The sequence below is a fragment of the Clarias gariepinus genome, chromosome 15 (assembly GCF_024256425.1).
Source record: "Clarias gariepinus isolate MV-2021 ecotype Netherlands chromosome 15, CGAR_prim_01v2, whole genome shotgun sequence".
Lineage (NCBI taxonomy): Eukaryota > Metazoa > Chordata > Actinopteri > Siluriformes > Clariidae > Clarias > Clarias gariepinus.
The window spans coordinates 19,017,347-19,038,216 of record NC_071114.1 but is presented as its reverse complement, the minus strand read 5'-3'; the positions used below and the strand labels follow the sequence as shown (position 1 = coordinate 19,038,216).

At 34.7% G+C, this 20,870-nt stretch overlaps 2 protein-coding genes across 2 annotated transcripts; both read right to left on the bottom strand.

The window, feature by feature from the left end:
• Positions 1-6,023: 6,023 nt before the first annotated feature.
• Positions 6,024-13,617, bottom strand: LOC128543154 (mucin-17-like). The gene is made up of 3 exons (XM_053513501.1): positions 8,454-13,617; positions 8,247-8,323; positions 6,024-7,046 (listed from the first exon to the last, which is right to left on the bottom strand). The coding sequence occupies exons 1-3, from the start codon at positions 13,459-13,461 to the stop codon at positions 6,969-6,971; spliced, it is 5,163 nt and encodes a 1,720-aa protein (XP_053369476.1). The 5' UTR covers positions 13,462-13,617; the 3' UTR covers positions 6,024-6,968.
• LOC128543243 (uncharacterized) lies at positions 13,476-16,773 on the bottom strand. The gene is made up of 3 exons (XM_053513607.1): positions 16,673-16,773; positions 13,717-15,242; positions 13,476-13,484 (listed from the first exon to the last, which is right to left on the bottom strand). Exons 1-3 carry the CDS (start codon positions 16,770-16,772, stop codon positions 13,476-13,478), a joined length of 1,635 nt encoding a protein of 544 aa, XP_053369582.1. The 5' UTR covers position 16,773.
• Positions 16,774-20,870: the final 4,097 nt, after the last annotated feature.

Genomic DNA, 20,870 nt, shown 5'->3' with positions numbered 1-20,870 from the left:
AAGAAGCCACAGGTTAATGAAGTACAACCAGGGGGTCCACCTTTTTTAAATGGTAAAAATCACAACATACTGTTACCAACTATATTATGCTTATACATTATATTAACTAATCTAATGATTAATGATAATGATAATTTAAATAAAAATTAGTTCTTTGCAGATTTATGTCTGAACTGTATTAAAATAAATAAAAATGTTTATGTGGCTCCAGAATATTGTTGTTTAATTTAAAATTATATGTCCAATGTTACTAAAAAATTAAGAATACTTGATAATGTTAAGTTTGTATATATATAAATTTAAACAGAAAATAAAAAAAGTAATAAATAAACTTATATGTCACAAATAGTTACCTTTAATGTAAATAAAAATGATTTATTCAATTTAATCAATACGGGTAAAGTAAAACTTCAAATTACCTATACATTTCCAGTTATTTATTTTATTCAGCTACTAATGTCTCACCTGCCTGTTTAAATATATGTAAGCATGGTAAGATTTGAGTGGGTAAGTGCTGGTTTGAGTGCAAAGGGACGAATGGCTAATTATAAACTCAGCCCGGTTTGAACAAACTGACCTTGTTGACTACCAAACAAGCACACACAGTGCCTGCAGAAACCATTCACCCTCTAGTGATTATTTCTTTTTTCGCTTGATCAGCCAATTTAAACATGTGAGAATGTTTTTGCTTTATTTTTGCAAGTTATTCTCCACAGACATAAAATAAAATAAAATATTTACACGTCTTAATTATTTATAAGTATACCATTGCACATATGATGTCCATTTGCAGTTATAGATTTGAGTTATCTTGAATGTCTCTTTATGTGATTTTATTTTTGACATTTTCTTTCATTCCTCAATGCAAATACACCTACGCTAAGAGTCGCACTGGAGTGTAAAAATAAACTAAAAACAGAATATACCAATAAATGAATAAAAATATGAATGTAAAAAAATATATAAAAATTTAAAAACTTTTAGCTAAAAAATGTACAATATTTACAAAGGTGCAAAGTAACGAATTAAAATAGAAGTTTATACAGTGTATAAATTATGCTGGATAAATTACAAACTGCACAGAAAGAAATTATAAACTCTGAGAGTGCAGTTGAAGAAGCATTTATGTGAAAAAAAATCAGTGTGTAAAAAAGACAAAAAATGTGCAATGTACTATATCAGGAAGTGTGCAATCTGCAAATGTGCAGCGTAGTGAGTAATGTGCTACATCCTGACTTTGATGTCTAAGCAGAAATCTAGGGTGTGTATTTATTGTGTGAGTGAACAAAAATCTTATCTGATTGTTTAATTCTATTTGGTGTTCTGGCTGAGAGATGAAGCTCCCCCTCTGTTTCTCTGTGTTGGCCGTCAGGGAGCGGAAGCGTTTTCCTGACTGCAACAGAGAAAACAGTACATTGCTGAGGTGACTGAGGTCCTTTACTATCTTCCTGGCCTTGGTCCAGCCCGGGTTGCCGTAGATTGAGCACAGGTCAGGGAGTTCAGTGATGATGCACTCAGCTAAAAGCACTGCCCTTTGTAAAGTTCATCGACCCTAAAGTCTCTCAAATGTCTGAGGTGGTAAAGATGCTGTCAGGTCTTGGTTTCAAGTTTCAAGTTTTATTGTCATATACAGATAACAATAAGGCATCATTACCATAATGAAATTCTTAGACCCGTGTTCCCCAACTTTACATAAACATATAAATATAAAAATATAGGAAGAGGAATATATATATATATATATATATATATATATATATATATTTTTTTTTTTTTTTTTTTATTTATTTTTTTTTTTTTTATTGCAAAGGTATCTGTACAGTATGTGCAAGTAAACTTTAAGATAATTTAGTATTTACATGTAACAGTGCAAGGTGCAATGCAAAGTATTTTGAATATGGATTTAAAGTGGCATTATTTAAGGTGACATTGTTAAGAGTCCAGTAGTTGTGGTGAGTGTATATTGGTGTGTGCAGAATGTCAGCAGTTCAGAAGCCTGATGGCTTGTGGATAGAAACTGTCTCTGTATCTGCTGGTGCGGGTCTTGATGCTCCTGTACCGCCTGCCCGACGGCAGGAGCGTGACAAGTCTGTGGCTGGAGTGGCTGGGGTCAGAGAGGATCTGCTGCGTCTTCCCCCTACAGCGCTGTCTGTACAGGTCCTGCATGGCTGGCAATTCAGTCCTGGTGATGCGCTGTGCTGATCTCACCACCCACTGCAGAGCTTTGCGATCTAAAGCATTACAGCTGCCATACCAGGTGGTGATACAGCCAGACAGTATACTCTAGATGGTACATCGATAGAAGTTTTTGAGTATTCTGGGGTCCATGCCGATCCTCCTTAGGCGCCGCAGGAAAAAGAGCCGCTGTCTTGCCGCTTCGTTGCACACCAATGTGGTGGCAGCTCACATTCATTTTCTTATCATGGTGTTGATGAGACAGGACCATGACAAGTCCTGGTTGATGTAAACACAGAGGTAACGAAAGCTGTCCACTCTCTCCACTGGGCTCTCATTGATGATGGGGACCTGGTTGTTCTTTTCCTGCTTTGTACTGAAGTCCACTATCAACTCCTTTGTCTTGCTGACATTCAGGACGAGGTTGTTCCTCTGGCTCCAGTTCTCTAGAATTTTAAATCTCCTCCAGATTGGCCTTCTCATTTTTGTCAGAGATACAGGTACACCACAAGAGTAACATCAACAAACTTGATGGTTGTAGAGTGAGTAATAGCCACACATTTGTACGTGTACAGTGAATACATACATGGGCCCAATCTCATTTTATTAATCAAAATCTCTTCAGCTTTTATGTTAGCAATTTTCACAAGTGGCCTCTGTATTTCTTGTTATTCACATAGAGCCTTTATCTGCTTGAGTTCTCCTATTTCATGCCAGTTAGCTTTGTAACTCTATCTGGCCCTTTAGACACTTCTTGCCTGTGCACTCAATTTGGAAAGCTCGCCAGATCTTGGAAGAAAGAATATATTTGGCTTCTAGAATGGTTTTTGTAATAAATGAAATGGACACAAACAACCCTTCCCCTCCCCCCTTTTGTAAATTGCAGTTTTACCTCTATTTGTTTCAAACTGCTGACCCTGGAAACTCCTTCCATAAATGTTAAGTAGTATCTTTTTACAGAAAGTTTCATCATATTAACAGTTTCACATTTTTTACATAAAAGAAGGAAGAAAAACAAATCTTATTGTTTTTTTTATTGTAATGTATTTGTTATTTGTTAACATTGTCATTTTAAAAGTTTCACCAATGGCTAGATGTGCAGTTTTAGATATCTAATTACTGACAAGTTGTTTGAGAGACGTATTTTAAAAAATTATATTTTTATTTTTTAAAAGTCTTTTTTATTGGAAATATAAACAAGTTACATATACGTACATACATTGTACACTATTATTTTTTCCCTACATACCCCACCCCACAAAAACAACAACAAAAAAACAAACAAACAAAAACAGCCTGTCAGCAGAAAAAGAAATAAGAGAGAGAGAGAAAGAAAAAATTTCACATTAAACAGGAAAAGAAGGAAGTATTAAAAACAGAAACTAAAATAGAAATCTTTTATTACAGATCCAATTTATCTGAATCTTTATTTTCAAAATGGTTAATAAATGGTTGCCAGACATCATAAAATTCCTGAGTGTAGAATTTTCTAGATGACTTCTTTAATCCAGTGGGCACCACTGGTGGAGACGACTTCTGCCACTTAAACGGAAGGGAGACGAGAGTTTAGACTCTTATTGGTAAATCGAGTCACTAACTCTGGCCCAGTCACTCGTTTCTATTTAAATTGTGAGACTGCCATCCTCTGGTACATGTGAGTTAAAGCGTGGTTTATTAAATTGGTACCTTATTGAGAAAAAATATGCAAGGCTTCTTTGTAGTATAGAATTTTTTATTTTTGTTATAATATACTGTGTTGCACCTTTTTTTTTAAATAATTTTTTTCTTTCTTTTTAGATTTACCAGTCCTGTTATGACCAACAGTTTCATTATGACACAGCAGAATACTCACCCACTCACTCATCTTCTATACCACTTTATCCTGTATTCAGGGTCGCGGGGACCTGGAGCCTATCCCAGGAGGCTTAGGGCACAAGGCAGGGTACACCCTGGACAGGGTGCCAATCCATCGCAAGGCACACACACACACACACACACACACACACTCCGGGCAATTTGGAAACGCCAATTAGCCTAACCTGCATATCTTTGGACTGTGAGAGGAAACCGGAGTACCCGGAGGGGATAACATGCAAACTCCATGCACACAGAGACAGGAATCGAGCCTGGCCGGGAATCAAACCCGGACCCTGGAGGTGCAAGGCGACAGTGCTAACCACTACACCACCGTGCCACCTACAGCAGAATACATTTAAAATAATTTTTAAATATAGTTATTCATTTAAATTACTCAATGGATTGTTGTGTGGCAACACGGGTGCCTAACTACACCAGAAGATTATTTTTAATTATTAAAAGAAAAAAATGTTGGTGTCTCTCTAATGCAACAGAGAGTAAAGTGGAGTAAAAAACTGTTTGCCCCTTCCAGTTTTTTTTTTTTTTTCTCGCATATTTGGATACAGATCATCAAATAGATTTTTAATATTACACAAAGTTAAACCAAGAAAATAAATAAGCAGATTTTAAACAATGATTTTATTTATTTAAGGCAAAAATCCGTCCAAATCTGCCTGAAGAAAAGAGGATAGGGTTAGATGGAGGTAGATGATTCGCTGTGGGGTACCCTGAAAGGCAGCCAAAAGACAAAGAAGAAATCGTTTTAAAATTATTATTTTTTTGTGTGTGTGTGTGTGTGTGTGGGGGGGGGCTGATCTCTTGTCTGTGCCATCGACATCTGTTACTACAAAGAACATAACGTCTAACATTAAATGCTAGAATAAAATATAATGGGAATTATAATTGAGTTAATTCAGTCATTTAAAATGTAGATTTTTGTGTTTTATGATATATATTACACATAAAAAATATTGTTTGCATTTATATCATACATAGCAACATTGTTAACTGAAGTTTTACCTTCCAGTGAACTCAACACGACACCTGAAGCAGCAGCAGCATGCAGCTCAACCACTGCCCGAAACTAGTGCACACGTTATAGTTGCTTAAAGTTTTTCTACAGTACTCAAACTGTAATCAAGTAGGTAGTATAGGTAGGATTTACCCATTTTTGTATATTAAACTTGCTGATGATACTTAAGTCATTTTTATAAACAATTTTAAAATATTTTACAGTGTTGAAATAAGGTAATGTGTTCACATTTTTCTGACCTTCAAATAAAATATATCTTATCTTATATCTTATGTTATCTTATCTTAACAATAATGGTTGACTTTTTTGTCTCATAAGTAGCTCACTCATTTCTCAATGAACACTTACTCTATACCACTTGTACTCAGGGTCGCTGGGGACCTGAAGCCGCACAAAGAGGGGTACAACCTGGACAGGTTGCCAATTCATCATAGGGCACACACATATACTGTACACACACTCATTCACAAACTACGGGCAATTTGGGAATGCCAATTAGCCTAATCTTCAGGTCTTTGGACTGTAGGAGAAAACCAGACTACCCGAGGAAACCCATTAGGCACAGAGAGAACATGCAAACTCCATGCACATAGAGACAGGAATCGAACCTGGCTGGTACTTGAACCCGGACCCTGGACCATGGTTCCTTAGTGCTAACCACCACTATGGCGACCGTGCCATGCTCGTTTTTTTGCATGTGTGTAGTTGATGTATGTGAGACAAATATACTATGGGAAAACATGAATAGGTTGTAGGGTTAATGTGTTGTGAAATAAGAGGACAGAAAGAATTTTACTGAAACAATCACAGACAGTATAACATATCACCTTCTCACAGACAGTACAACTTATCACCTTCTACAGTGACACCTATTAAAAAAAACAAAACAAAAAACAGTAATTACAAGACACAACATAAATATTTTATTGAGTTAGAAACATACACGGTCATTGTGAGATGTACTGTAGGTTGTGATGCAGAATGTGTTGTGCCTTTTTCTATCATTTTAATATCACTATTACATAATAATAATAATAATAATAATAATAATAATAATAATTTGGCACTTAAATATATTTCATCTTGTATTTATTAGCTAGAGTGGATTGATGTTTGATAATATGGACATAAAAAATGTTAAGCTTAAATATTACAAAATAAGAATTTGTTTCTTTTTTATACTACAACATACAGGAACCCCCTTTGCACACAATTTGACTACATAAACTGACAATAAAATACAAAAAACAATAACATATTTTATAGTTTAAAAGTACATAAATAGTAGTCACGAATATAACCATATAGTATTAACTTGATGAATGTCCCAGAAATCATGATGCCAATACATTTTTGTTATACATGAAAAGAGCCACTGAAAACCAGCGTAACTGATTGCATGGTTAGTAACATTGCATGGTTGTCTACTATATATGACACAAGTGGAATTTAAATCGCACAGTGGATCACTTAATTTTGGTATAAAATCACTAAAGATGCCTGCTTTCTGCATCATTATATATTCAATTGTCCAAATAAAATCATGCAGGGCTGAAATCTAATGGCTTTGTGTTTTAGGTATTAGTAAGTTTATGATTTGAACCCAGTTTTCTGCTAATTTAGGTCAAGTTCACATACTTTTTGCTCACCAAAGGTCATCTTATTTTGTCAGCTCTACAAAAGGGAATATACATGGAAATACATATATTGTCTGTGTGTGTGTGTGTGTGTGTGTGTGTGTGTGTGTGTGTGCGCTCTACTGTGGATGGGGGATAGCCTTTTTAAAACATTCACAAATAATGGTTATGTGACCTTGACAAATAAAAGATATGTAAAATATGTCAGAACTTAAGAAGCATTTACGGAAATGAGTTGATCAATACTTGATTGCCACAGGTGATCCTTAAGGTGTGACTTTTTGTATTTGCTTCACTGTAATCTTAATGTTTCCATTAACCTTAGCTTGGATGAGTCTGGAAAACTGTAAAACAAATAAATAAAATGAAAAAAAAAAAAATAGATATTTATTTATAAAATACAGACGTATATATATATATATATATATATATATATATATATATATATATATATATATATTACCCTGACCATTAGAACCATATGGGGTTGTTTTAACTTGTTTGCTCTTACAAGAACCTCTAATTTTCTGAGAAGGTTTCTAGAAGAATTTGGAATGTGGCTGTGGGGATTTGCTCATTCAGCCCCGACTGCATTAGTGAGGTCAGGTCAAGGTATTTACCTAAGCTGAGGTATTCAGTTAAGCTGAGATTTTTGTGAAGGTCACTCAATGTATTTTATTTTAACCATGTTTCTTTAGTTCCAGCAAAGAGAAGTATTTAGAGACACGCTATACAATTGTGTGCTTCCAATGTTGTGACAACAGCTTGGGGAAGACCTACATACATTCCCATCATTAATTAATTAATGAATGACTCATTGTACTTTATCAAGTTTGCATGCATTATAGCAGCAAGAACCCTTTCTCTCACCTGCTGCTCTGTCTGTTTTGTCTTTTTAATAAGACAAAAATAAAATCAGTTTGTCAAAAAAAAAATCATCAACTCTTACTGATTTGAGAATTGGTAACGAATGGTATAAATTGTTAAAAATGACTGGTTAAATTAGGTTATTAAAAAAAAAAAATTAATCAACAGTTAATTAACAGTAACAGTAGTTGTAACATTCATGAAATGACTCTCCAGGGTCAGTATGTTGTACTCATCAACAGAATGACTGTTTATAGCTGCTGTGACTTAAACAGAAACAGGAACACTGTACCTGGTTTATAAAGGTTCATTCGGCTCAAATATATTCAGATGGTCTAAAATCAACACTGGAGATATTACTGTGTACAATACATTTTAATACATAAAAAGTATAATGATTGCAAATTGCTGTATTACAAGAGAAAACACTTTTACCCTATAACTTGATACCTCATAATGTTTTACTATTACAAATAACGTAATGTTTTACTATTACAAATAAACATAATGTTTTACTATATACAAGAGAAAACACTTTTACCCTATAACTTGATACCTCATAATGTTTTACTATTTTATTATCTATATTCCAATTTATATTTATATTTATAAAGTCACACAAATCTAAGGAATGTATTAACCATATATTTGGAGTAAAGAATTAGATGTGACCTTACCTCATTTATATAGGTAACAATTTGATCCTTGTTTAGTTCAGTGACAGATAGCATTCTAACCACTGCTTGGGCAAACACTGAGAGAGATGAAAAGAGATAAGCTAAATCGTTATTCGTTTAATAATAAAGCATAAAAATAAAAAACCTTTCACAATTGTTTGAAATTAAAGTAAGGGTAAGTAAGGATATTTGTAGGTAAAACAATACCTGTTAATGGTGGAGCTGTTGATGGTTGAATGGTTTGGGAAGAAGTGATTTTTTTAATGGTTGTTGGAGGGGCTGGAGTGCTGTGTTTGTTGTTTGTTGAAGGAGTTGTATTTTCAGAAGAAGTTGTTATGCTTCTTGTTGAAGAAGCTGTACTTATTTTTCCGAAGGTGATTGTGCTGGTTATTGAAATAGTTGTAGATATTTTTGGAGAGGTAGTTGTACTCATTGACATTGACACCATGGTGTTTGTTAGACTGGTAACTGTATTTGTTGGAGAGATGGTTGTGATGTTTCTTGTTGTTGCTGGTCCAGTTTTTGTGTTTGTTGTATTTGGAAGCACTGTTTGTGTTTTTGCAAAGTTGGTAGTTGTGTTGGTTGGTGTTGAAAGAGTTGTTCCAAGTATTTTTGGAAAGGTGGTTAAGGAAAATCTTGATGTTGATTGATAGGGCTCAGCGGTTGTAACTTTTATTGCTGAAGATGTGATGGGTAAATGTGTAGAAAAAATGGATGATGTCACTAATGGTGTTGATAAAGTTCTTGGAGAGATAGGCTTTGAGAAAATGTCTTGAAATTCAGTTGTTAATGACTGATCTGTTGAAGTAGATGGTTCTACTATAACCAATGGTGTTGACAATGTTTCTGGAGTTTTAGGATATGTTGAGTGATCTGTAGTTGATTCTGGTGAAAAAATGGGTGATACTGTACCAGATGGTGTTGACAGACCTGAAGATTCAGAGGTTGATAACATGTTTGCAGATTCTGATTTGGGTGATGGATATGTAGATGTTTCTGATGAGGTAAATGGTGACACTTTAACTGGTAATGTTACAGCTCCTGGAGAGTGAGGCAATGATGAGTAATCTGTTGATAAGTTTGTTGAAGTATATGATGATGGTGTATTAGTATGTGTGGACATTTCTGGAGGTTCAGATGTTGAGTAAAGTGTAGAAATTTCTGATGAAGTAACTGGTGATACTGTGACTGATGGTGTTGACAGACTTTTTGGAGATTCAGAGGTTGATAACATGTTTGCAGATTCTGATCTGGATGCTGGATATATAGATGTTTCTGGTGAGGTAAATGGTGACATTGTAACTGGTAATGTTACAGCTCCTGGAGAGTGAGGTGTTGATGAGTAATATGTTGATAATTCTAGTGAAGTATATGGTGATGCTGTAGAAAATTCTGATGAAGTAACTGGTGATACTGTAACCAGTGGTGTTGACAAACTTTCTGGAGATTCTGTAATTGATGAGTAATCTGTTAATGATTCTGTAGAAGAATATGCTGATTTTGCATTTGTTTGTGAGAAAGTTTTTAAAGATTCAGATGTTGAGTGATCTGTAGATGATTCTGATGAAGTATATTGTGTTGTTGCATTGTTTTGTGATAAAGTTTTATAGGATTTAGATGTTGAGTGATCTGTAGTTGATTCTGGTGAAAAAATGGGTGATACTGTACCAGATGGTATTGACAGACCTTCTGGAGATTCAGAGGTTGATAACATGTTTGCAGTTTCTGATTTGGATGATGGATATGTAGATGTTTCTGGTGAGGTAAATGGTGACACTGTAACTGGTAATGTTACAGCTCCTGGAGAGTGAGGCAATGATGAGTAATCTGTTGATAATTTTGGTGAAGTATATGGTGATGCTGTATTAGTATGTGTGGACATTTCTGGAGGTTCAGATGTTGAGTAAAGTGTAGAAATTTCTGATGAAGTAACTAGTGACACTGTAACTGATGGTGTTGAAAGACTTTCTGGAGATTCAGAGGTTAATAACATGTTTGCAGATTCTGATCTGGATGCTGGATAAGTAGATGTTTCTGGTGAGGTAAATGGTGACATTGTAACTGGTAATGTTACAGCTCCTGAAGAGTAAGGTGTTGATGAGTAATCTGTTGATAATTCTAGTGAAGTATATGGTGATGCTGTAGAAAATTCTGATGACGTAACTGGTGATACTGTAACCAGTGGTGTTGACAAACTTTCTGGAGATTCTGTAATTGATGAGTAATCTGTTGATGATTCTGTAGAAGTATATGCTGATTTTGCATTTGTTTGTGAGAAAGTTTTTAAAGATTCAGATGTTGAGTGATCTGTAGATGATTCTAATGAAGTATATTGTGTTGTTGCATTGTTTTGTGATAAAGTTTCATGAGATGTAGATGTTGAGTGATCTGTAGTTGATTCTGGTGAAAAAATGGGTGATACTGTACCAGATGGTATTGACAGACCTTCTGGAGATTCAGAGGTTAATAACATGTTTGCAGATTCTGATCTGAATGCTGGATAATTAGATGTTTCTGGTGAGGTAAATGGTGACACTGTAACTGGTAATGTTACAGCTCCTGAAGAGTGAGATGTTGATGAGTAATCTGTTGATAATTCTGGTGATGTATATGGTGATGCTGTAGAAAATTCTGATGAAGTAACTGGTGATACCGTACCCAGTGGTGTTGACAAACTTTCTGGAGATTCTGTAATTGATGAGTAATCTGTTGATGATTCTGTAGAAGTATATGCTGATTTTGCATTTGTTTGTGAGAAAGTTTTTAAAGATTCAGATGTTGAGTGATCTGTAGATGATTCTAATGAAGTATATTGTGTTGTTGCATTGTTTTGTGATAAAGTTTCATGAGATGTAGATGTTGAGTGATCTGTAGTTGATTCTGGTAAAAAAATGGGTGATACTGTACCAGATGGTATTGACAGACCTTCTGAAGATTCAGAGGTTGATAACATGTTTGCAGATTCTGATTTGGGTGATGGATATGTAGATGTTTCTGGTGAGGTAAATGGTGACACTGTAACTGGTAATGTTACAGCTCCTGGAGAGTGAGGCAATAGTGAGTAATCTGTTGATAATTTTAGTGAAGTATATGGTGATGCTGTATTAGTATGTGTGGACATTTCTGGAGGTTCAGATGTTAAGTAAAGTGTAGACATTTCTGATGAAGTAACTGGTGACACTGTAACTGATGGTGTTGACAGACTTCCTGGAGATTCAGAGGTTAATAACATGTTTGCAGATTCTGATCTGGATGCTATATAAGTAGATGTTTCTGGTGAGGTAAACGGTGATATTGTAACTGGTAATGTTACAGCTCCTGAAGAGTGAGGTGTTGATGAGTAATCTGTTGATAATTCTGGTGAAGTATATGGTGATGCTGTAGAAAATTCTGATGACATAACTGGTGATACTGTAACCAGTGGTGTGGACAAACTTTCTTGAGATTCTGTAATTGATGAGTAATCTGTTGATGATTCTGTAGAAGTATATGCTGATTTTGCATTTGTTTGTAAGAAAGTTTTTAAAGATTCAGATATTGAGTGATCTGTAGATGATTCTGATGAAGTATATTGTGTTGTTGCATTGTTTTGTGATAAAGTTTCATAAGATTTAGATGTTAAGTGATCTGTAGTTGATTCTGGTGAAAAAATGGGTGATACTGTACCAGATGGTATTGACAGACCTTCTGGAGATTCAGAGGTTAATAACATGTTTGCAGATTCTGATCTGAATGCTGGATAATTAGATGTTTCTGGTGAGGTAAATGGTGACACTGTAACTGGTAATGTTACAGCTCCTGAAGAGTGAAGTGTTGATGAGTAATCTGTTAAAAATTCTGATGAAGTATATGGTGATGCTGTAGAACATTCTGATGACATAACTGGTGATACCGTACCCAGTGGTGTTGACAAACTTTCTGTTAATTCAGAGGTAGATAAAACTTCTGTAAATCCAGATGTTGAGTGATCTGCTAATGAAGGTAAAAAAGTATATGGGTACGCTGTAACTGTTTTTGTTGCTGAATTTACTGTTGAATCAGAGGCTAATGGGTGATCTGTAGATGATTCTGGTGAAGTAAAGGGTGATGCTGCAACCAGTGTTGTTGACAAACTTTCTGGAGATTCTGTAATTGATGAGTAATCTGTTGATGATTTTGTAAAAGTATATGGTGATTTTGCATTTGTTTGTGAGAAAGTTTTTAAAGATTCAGATGTTGAGTGATCTGTAGATGATTCTGATGAAGTATATTGTGTTGTTGCATTGTTTTGTAAGGAAGTTTCATGAGATTTAGGTGTTGATGAGTAATCTGTTGATAATTCTGGTAAAGTATATAATGATGCTGTGGAAAATTCTGATGAAGTAACTGTTGATACTGTACCCAGTGGTGTTGACAAACTTTCTGTTGATTCAGAGGTAGATAAAACTTCTGTAAATCCAGATGTTGAGTGATCTGCTAATGAAGTTAATAAAGTATATGGGTACGCTGTAACTGTTTTTGTTGCTGAATTTACTGTCGAATCAGAGGCTAATGGGTGATCTGTAGACGATTCTGGTGAAGTGAATGGTGATGCTGCGACCAGTGTTGTTGACAAACTTTCTGGAGATTCTGTAATTGATGAGTAATCTGTTGATGATTCTTTAAAAGTATATGGTGATTTTGCAGTTATTTGTGAGAAAGTGTTTGAAGATTCAGATGTTGAGTGATCTGTAGATAATTCTGATGAAGTATATTGTGGAGTTGCATTGGTTTGTAAGGAAGTTACATGATATTTAGATGTTGAGTGATCTGTAGTTGATTCTGCTAAAGTAATGGGTGATACTGTAACTGATCGTGTTGACAGACTTTCTGGAGATTCAGAGGTTGCTAACATGTTTGCAGAGTCTGATAGGGATGATGGATATGTAGATGTTTCTGGGAAGTTAAATTGGGACATTGTAACTGGTAATGTTACAGCTCCTGGAGAGTGAGGCAATGATGAGTAATCTGTTGATAATTTCGGTGAAGTATATGGTGATTCTGTATTAGTATGTGTGGACATTTCTGGAGGTTCAGAAGTTGAGTAAAGTGTAGAAATTTCTGATGAAGTAACTGGTGATACTGTAACTGATGGTGTTGACAGACTTTCTGAAGATTCAGAGGTTAATAACATGTTTGAAGATTCTGATATGGATGCTGGATATGTAGATGTTTCTGGTGAAGTAAATGGTGACATTGTAACTGGTAATGTTACAGCTCCTGGAGAGTGTGGTGTTGATGAGTAATCCGTTGATAGTTCTGATGAAGTATATGGTGATGCTGTAGAAAATTCTGATGAAGTAACTGGCGATACTGTAACCAACGGTATTGGCAAACTTTCTGTTGATTTATAGGTAGATACAACTTCTGTAAATCCAGATGTTGAGTGATCTGCTAATGAAGTTAATAAAGTATATGGGTATGCTGTAACTGTTTGTGTTGCTGAATTTACTGGGGAATCAGAGGTTAATGGGTGATCTGTAGATGATTCTGGTGAGGTAAAGGGTGATGCTGTAACCAGTGGTGTTGTCAAACTTTCTGGAGATTCTGTAATTGATGAGTAATCTGTTGATGATTCTGTAAAAGTATATGGTGATTTTGCAGTTGTTTGTGAGAAAGTGTTTGAAGATTCAGATGTTGATTGATCTGTAGATGATTTCAAAAAAGTATATGGTGTTGTTGCATTGTTTTGTGAAGAAGGTTTATGAGATTTAGATGTTGAGTGATCTGTAGTTGGTTCTGGTAAAGTAATGGGTGATACTGTAACTGCTGGTGTTGAAAGACTTTCTGGAGATTCAGAGGTTGCTAACATGTTTGCAGAGTCTGATATGGATGATGGATATGTAGATGTTTCTGGTGAGGTAAATTGTGACACTATAACTGGTAATGTTACAGCTCCTGGAGAGTGAGGTGTTGATGAGTAATCCATTGATAGTTCTGGTGAAGTATATGGTGATGCTGTGGAAATATCTAATGAAGTAAATGGCGATAATTTGCCCACTGGTGTTGACAAACTTTCTGTTGATTTATAGGTAGATAAAACTTCTGTAAATCCAGATGTTGAGTGATCTCCTAATAAAGTTAATAAAGTATATGGGTTTGCTGTAGCTGTTTGTGTTGCTGAATTTACTGGGGTATCAGAGGTTAATGGGGGATCTGTAGAGGATTCTGGTGAAGTAAAGGGTGATGCTCCAACCAGTGTTGTTGACAAACTTTCTGAAGATTCTGTAATTGATGAGTAATCTGTTAATGATTCTGTAAAAGTATATGGTGAATTTGCATTTGTTTGTGAGAAAATGTTTGAAGATTTAGATGTTGAGTGATCTGTAGATAATTCTGATGAAGTATATTGTGGAGTTGCATTGGTTTGTGAGGAAGTTTCAGGCGATTCAGATGTTGAGTGATCTGTAGATGATTCTGGTAAAGAAATTGGTGATACTGTAACAACTGTTGATTCAGAGGTTAATAAAATTGTAAATGCAGATGTTGAGTAATCTGCTAATAAGTTTAATGAAGTATATGGGTATGCTGTAACTGTTTGTGTTACTGAATCAGAGATTAATGACTGATCTGTAGATGATTGTGGTGAAGTAAAGGGTGATGCTGTAGCTAGTGTTGTTGACAAACTTTCTGGAGATTCTGTGGTTGCTGAATAATCTGTTGAGGATTCCATGACAGTGTTTATTGATTCTGCATTGGTTTGTGAGGAAGTTTCAGGAGTTTCAGATGTTGAGTGATCTGTAGTCGATTCTGGTAAAGTAATAGTTGATACTGTAATCGATAGTGTTGATAAGCATTTTGGTGATTCAGAAGTTCCGGCAGATTGCAATGATTCTGTTACTGATTGTGTAGATACATTTCCTGGATATTCACTTGTGGATAAGTAAGCTGTAAATATTTCTGAAAAATTAGATGCTGTAACTGTTGAAGTTTCTTTGGATTGAGATGGCAATGATTCATTTGTAGCGGTCTGAACTTCTGTGGAATTTAATGGTGACAGTGCAACCAATAGAATTGATAAACATGTCAAACATGTAATAATATATATAGATAAAAAGTAATGGTTTTTAGATTGACACTGAGTTTTAATAATAAAATAATAAGTACAACCTTGAGTTCTGGCTTTGAGTTATTTAATTATACCTATCATAGATGAGAATGAATTCTTGGAACCAATATAATGCAGACGGCAGGATTTTCTAACCTTACAAAAGCTCATGTTTCCTTGACATTATTTTTTATCATCCCATGTTTTGAGCTCGTGTTTATATTCTTAACACTTCCAGAAAATCAATCGCACTGAAAAACAATGAAGAATTCTGAGAACATACAGTCATTCTGTCATAGATAAATCTAAGAATTATTATGTGTTGAAACATCTATGTAATACTGTGTACAGTGTCAAGCAAAAGTTTTCAGACCTTTTTTTATTTTCCTTATTTTGTTTTGTGTTACACTCATTCAAAAAACATTTTCCTCATCATTCTGCACACAATCCTTCACAATTAAAAAGTAAAAACAGGTGTTATATTAATTTATTAAAAATAAAGACTGAAATATCATATATGTATTTACGTACATATTCAGACCCATCACATAACATTCAAAGCACATTTGGCAGCAATGATAGCCTCTAGTGTGCCTGTGAATCATGCTACAAACTTGGCACAAATAGCTTTTGAAAGTTTTTCCATTTTAATTGGAAGAATCCTTCAAGAATAAATAGGTTCAACAAGCAGGGTCAGTGCATTGCTGATTTCTGGTCTCTCCAGAGATGCTCTATTGGGGTCAGGTCTGGACTCTTGCTGGGCCACTCCAAAACTTTCACAAAGTTGTTCTGAAGCCACTCATTTTCAATCCTGTCTAGTGGGTCTGGGTCCGGTTCACTCTGACATGCAAAGTCTCCTATAAGGTAACTATATGTTACCTTATATGGATTTGCATACCTGTCCTAAAATGAAGTGAAGTAGGCACAGATGAACTCAAGTCAAGTTGTAGAAGCATCCACTGATAGGAGTAGGATCAGGTCAGTTGCAAGTATCTTAGCCAAGAGTCTGAATACTAAAGTATGTAAATGTAATATTTCTGTCTTTTTTAAATAAATTAACAAAAATCTTTATTCACTTTTTTTACTTTGTCATTGTGAAGTAGAATGTGTAGTGTGTAGAATGATGAGAAAGACATATATGAGTGAAATAACAAAATATGGAAAACCTAAAAGGGTCTGAAAACTTTCTGTCAGCACTGTATCTACAGTACACAGACATAAATACTGTAATCATTTCAGATTAATATGTTTTCTGTTTTCACATAACCACTTAAAATGTATATTCCTAACCACAGACACTAAATATATGCCAATATATCAGGTGCTGTCATGTTATATCAGTTTAAAAGAAACATCTTACCTGTTGTTGTATTTTGTGCTTTAACCATTATAATACAGCTGATGAGTAATGTAAATTTAAGCATCTTGCTGTGCAGTGATGGAAAATCAGCTTTTGGCATAATAATCCCACAACAGATCTTTTCCAAATAAAGTGTGCCTAAGTAGCATAAGCAGGTGTACAGGTGATTGCCCGTTATTAAGATCAAACATTAAACTCCACCCTCATCTCTTCAGAGGCAAAACTGGTTCTCTGGGAAACTCCATGCTGTGTCTCAAATACTAACATGTACATCTGTGTTTAGTGTTTGTTGTGAAAATGAAGCTAATTTTAGACTTTTAGTTTCTTAAACAGTGTGATGATTTTTGCACTTGGAACAACAAAAGAGCACCTATACATTGAGATGAACTGAAATTATCATAGTAACAATAGTATTAATAATCATTTGTATCCCATTTATGGTACAGTACAGAATAATTTTATATATATTGGACTTTGCTGGTGGGGTTGCAAAACTAATTGTTGTGGTTTGGGCTAATTGGGTTGTCCTAGAAAAGGAAAATGTAAATGTAAGTGTTATAGGGTTAATTGTGGTTGGATAAGTGGTTTTTGTGGTTGGATTTGGAGGGGAAGAGGTTGGTTGTATTATTGTTAACAGAGGAGCAGTTGTCAGTGAAAAAGTGGGTATGGAAGTGTCTAGAGATTTTACTAGCAAAGAAGGAAAAGTGGTTGTTGATAAAAGGGTGGTTGGTAAGCCATTTTTTAAAAGTGTGGTTGGAGTAAATTAGGGTGTAGGTGTTGACAGAAAAGAAAGAGATTTTAATTCCAAGTATAACTAAAGATTGCATACCTCTATATGATGTTTGTCTACCAGCTGAAACTGTTCTAGTTGATCTTGGTGATGGAAATTTTGAAGTTAAACCTGTAGATGATAAAGTAGGAGGTGATATTTCAGTTGTAGATTGTTTCCGTTTAGAAGGTGAAAATGTAGATGCTAATGATAAAATTTTAAATATAGAAGTTAATTCTTTTAAAGTATATAACGAAGATGTAGTAACTGAGGTTAACTGCTGGTTTGCAGACATTTTTAATTTTACTGTTTTAACGGTTTAAATTTTGATGGTTCAACTGATGGAGTTGAAGTTTCTTGAGCTTCAGATTTTGATAAGTGATCTTCAGATAATTCTGGGATAGTAGATAGTGATGTAATTAATGTTGAGGGTAAAGCTTCTAAAACTTCAGGTGTGGATATCTGATTTGTAAATAAATTGGGAAAAGTAAATTGTGATGCTGTAAACAATAATGTTAAAATTTTTGGAGCATTTAACGATGAGTGATCTGTGAACAGTACTGAGAAATTTGATGGTGGTTCTGTGAAAAGTTCTGTTATTAAAGGTCCTATAGATACAGGTTTTGAATTCTCTGTTGATATTTCTGGTAAACTTGATTGTAATTGTGATTCTGTTACTGATTTAATTGGAAAAAACTGATCTGTTGTTGACTTATCTGTAGAGGATTCTGGTACAGTATGTGGTGATGTCACTGATGGTCTTAATAATTTTTCTGAAGCTTCAGATATTGAGGAGCGCTTTCTGCAGAAGCAGATTGGAGTTTCTGCAGAAGCAGATTGTGATGCTCTTACTGGTTGTATTGATGAAGTTTTTGCAACTTCAGATTTGAAGGAATTATTTGTAGATGATTCTGTGATATTTAATAGGAATGTGGTACTACGTTTTATTGATGTTTCTGTTGAAGTAGGTGATGATGCTATAAATGTTTGTGTTGTACAGCTGATGCTGTAACTTTTTGTCTTATTAATGTTTTTGGAGTTTTTGATGTTGGAGAATAATCTTTAAATGGCTTTGTGGTAGTAGGTCATAACACTTGATTTGTATGTATTAATGACATTTTTGTAGCTTCAGATGTTAAAACATGTGTAGACGGTTTTGTTGAAATAATAGTAAAAGTGGTTTTGGAGTTACTTGGTAAAGAATGTGGTGATACTGTTTCTGTTTCTATTGATAACCTTTCTGGAGATGCAGATGTTGATGACCGATCTGTAGATGATTTTGGTGAAGCTGATTTTGATGCAACTAATAGTGTCGATACTGTTTCTGGAGGTTCAGATATTGGTGAGTGGTCTTTAGCTGATTCTGCAGAGGCAGTTGATGTTCTTTGTATTAGTGATGTTTTTGTAGGTTCAAGTTTTAAGAACTGAGTTGTAGAAGATTTATTAGAAGTATATTCTAATGCACTAATGGGTTTTGTTGATTTTTCTGGAGACTCATTTGTTGGATTATCTATGGATGATTCTCGTGAAGTGGGTGCCAAGGAATTGTGCTAAGGAATTTTCTGATGATTTAGATGTTGACCAGTCTGTTATTTCTGTTAAAGAGAGTGTTGATGTATCTGATAGAATTGATGTGCTGTCTGGAGCTTTAGATGTTAAGGAATGACCTCTAGGTGATTTTGCAGTATCCGATTGTGACGCTATAGCAGTTTGTCTTAATAAAGTTTTTGTAGCTTCTGATAGTAAAAAATTATCTGTAAGTGATTCTGTGTTAGTAGGTTGTGACGCTTGATCTGTTTGTAATGATGTTTTTGTAGAAATAGATGTTAAGAAATGATGTGCAGAAGATTCTATTGAAGTAAATGGTAAAGAGATTATCAATGTTCTTGTGGAAGTATGTAGTGCTGCTGTAACCGCTGGTTCACTTTCTGGATACTTAGAAGTTGATGATTGATCTGTAGATGATTTTGTTGATGTACAGTAGGTGGTGATGCAACTAATTCTAGTAAAATAGGTGGTAATATTGTAACCGTTTCTTTTGTTAAACTTGGTGGAGATTCAGATGTTGCTTTATATATATTGATGGTTTTTGTAAAGTATGACGTAACATAACTGACAAAGTTAATGAAGTTTCTGGAACTTAAGATGTTGGGGAATGATCTCAATGTGATTCTGCAAAAGCAGGTTTTGATGCTTTAACTGTTTTTCCTAATGACATTTCTGGAGATTCTGATGTTGACAACTGATCTGTAAATGACTCTGTGTTAGTAGGATATGATAATTGATCTACAGTAATTGTGCTGAGGAAATATTTGGAGTTTTAGATGTTAAAACATGATGTGTAGAAAATTCTCTTAAAGTAATTTTTAACATTGTAATATACAATGGAAATACAACTTGGAATGTGGTAATGCTGTGCCTGCTTGTAGTGAGACCTGTTCTGGAGATGCAGATATTGATGACTGATCTGTAGATGATTCTGGTGAAATAGGTGGTAATATTGAAGTTGGTAGTGATGTAACTGAAGTAATTTTTAAAGTGTTTATGGAGTTATTTGGTGAAGTAGGTGGCGATGCTGTGCCTGTTTGCATTGATAACCTTTTTGGAGAGGCAAATGTTGACTGATCGGTAGATGATTCTGGTAAAGTTGGTTGTGATGTGATGAATGGTGTTAAAGATGTTTCTAGAGACACAAATGTCGGTGAGTGATCTCTAGTTGATTCTGCAGAAGCAGTTGATGATGTTATTATTGTTTGTCTTGATGATGTTTTTGTAGGTTCAAGTTTTGTAGGTTCAAGGACTGAGTTGTAGAAGATTCTACCAAAGTAAATTCTAATGTACTAATGGGCTTTGTTAATTTTTCTGGAGACTCTGGAGTTGGACTACCTACAGTATAGATGATTCTGGTAAAGTTTTTGTTGATGCTGTAATTGTTTCCGTTGATAAACCTTTTAAAGATTTAGATGTGGTTGACCAGTCTGTACATAATTCCTTGATAATGGTAATGATGTAACTGATAAATTTGATGAAGTTTTTAGAGCTTCAGATTTTAAGGACAGGTGTCTAGGTGATTCTGCAGTATCAGATTGTGATGCTGTAACTATTTGTCTTAATGCAGTTTTTGAAGCTTCTGATGGGGAAGAATGAGCTGTAAATTATTCAGTTTTAGTAGGTCGTAATGCATGATCCATTAGTATTTAAAAGTTTTTATAGGTGCAGATGTTAAGAAGTGATGTGCAGAAGATTCTCTCGAATTAAAAGTTAGAAGTTATAGATGTTATAGATGAACTAAGTAGTAGAAGATTCTAAAGACTGAAATTGTAATGCACTAATGGTCTTTGTTGATTTAGCTGTAGACGCAGGAGTTGTTGGACTATCTATATATGGTTCTTGTAAAGTAGATGTTGAAGCTGTTATTATCTCTGGCGA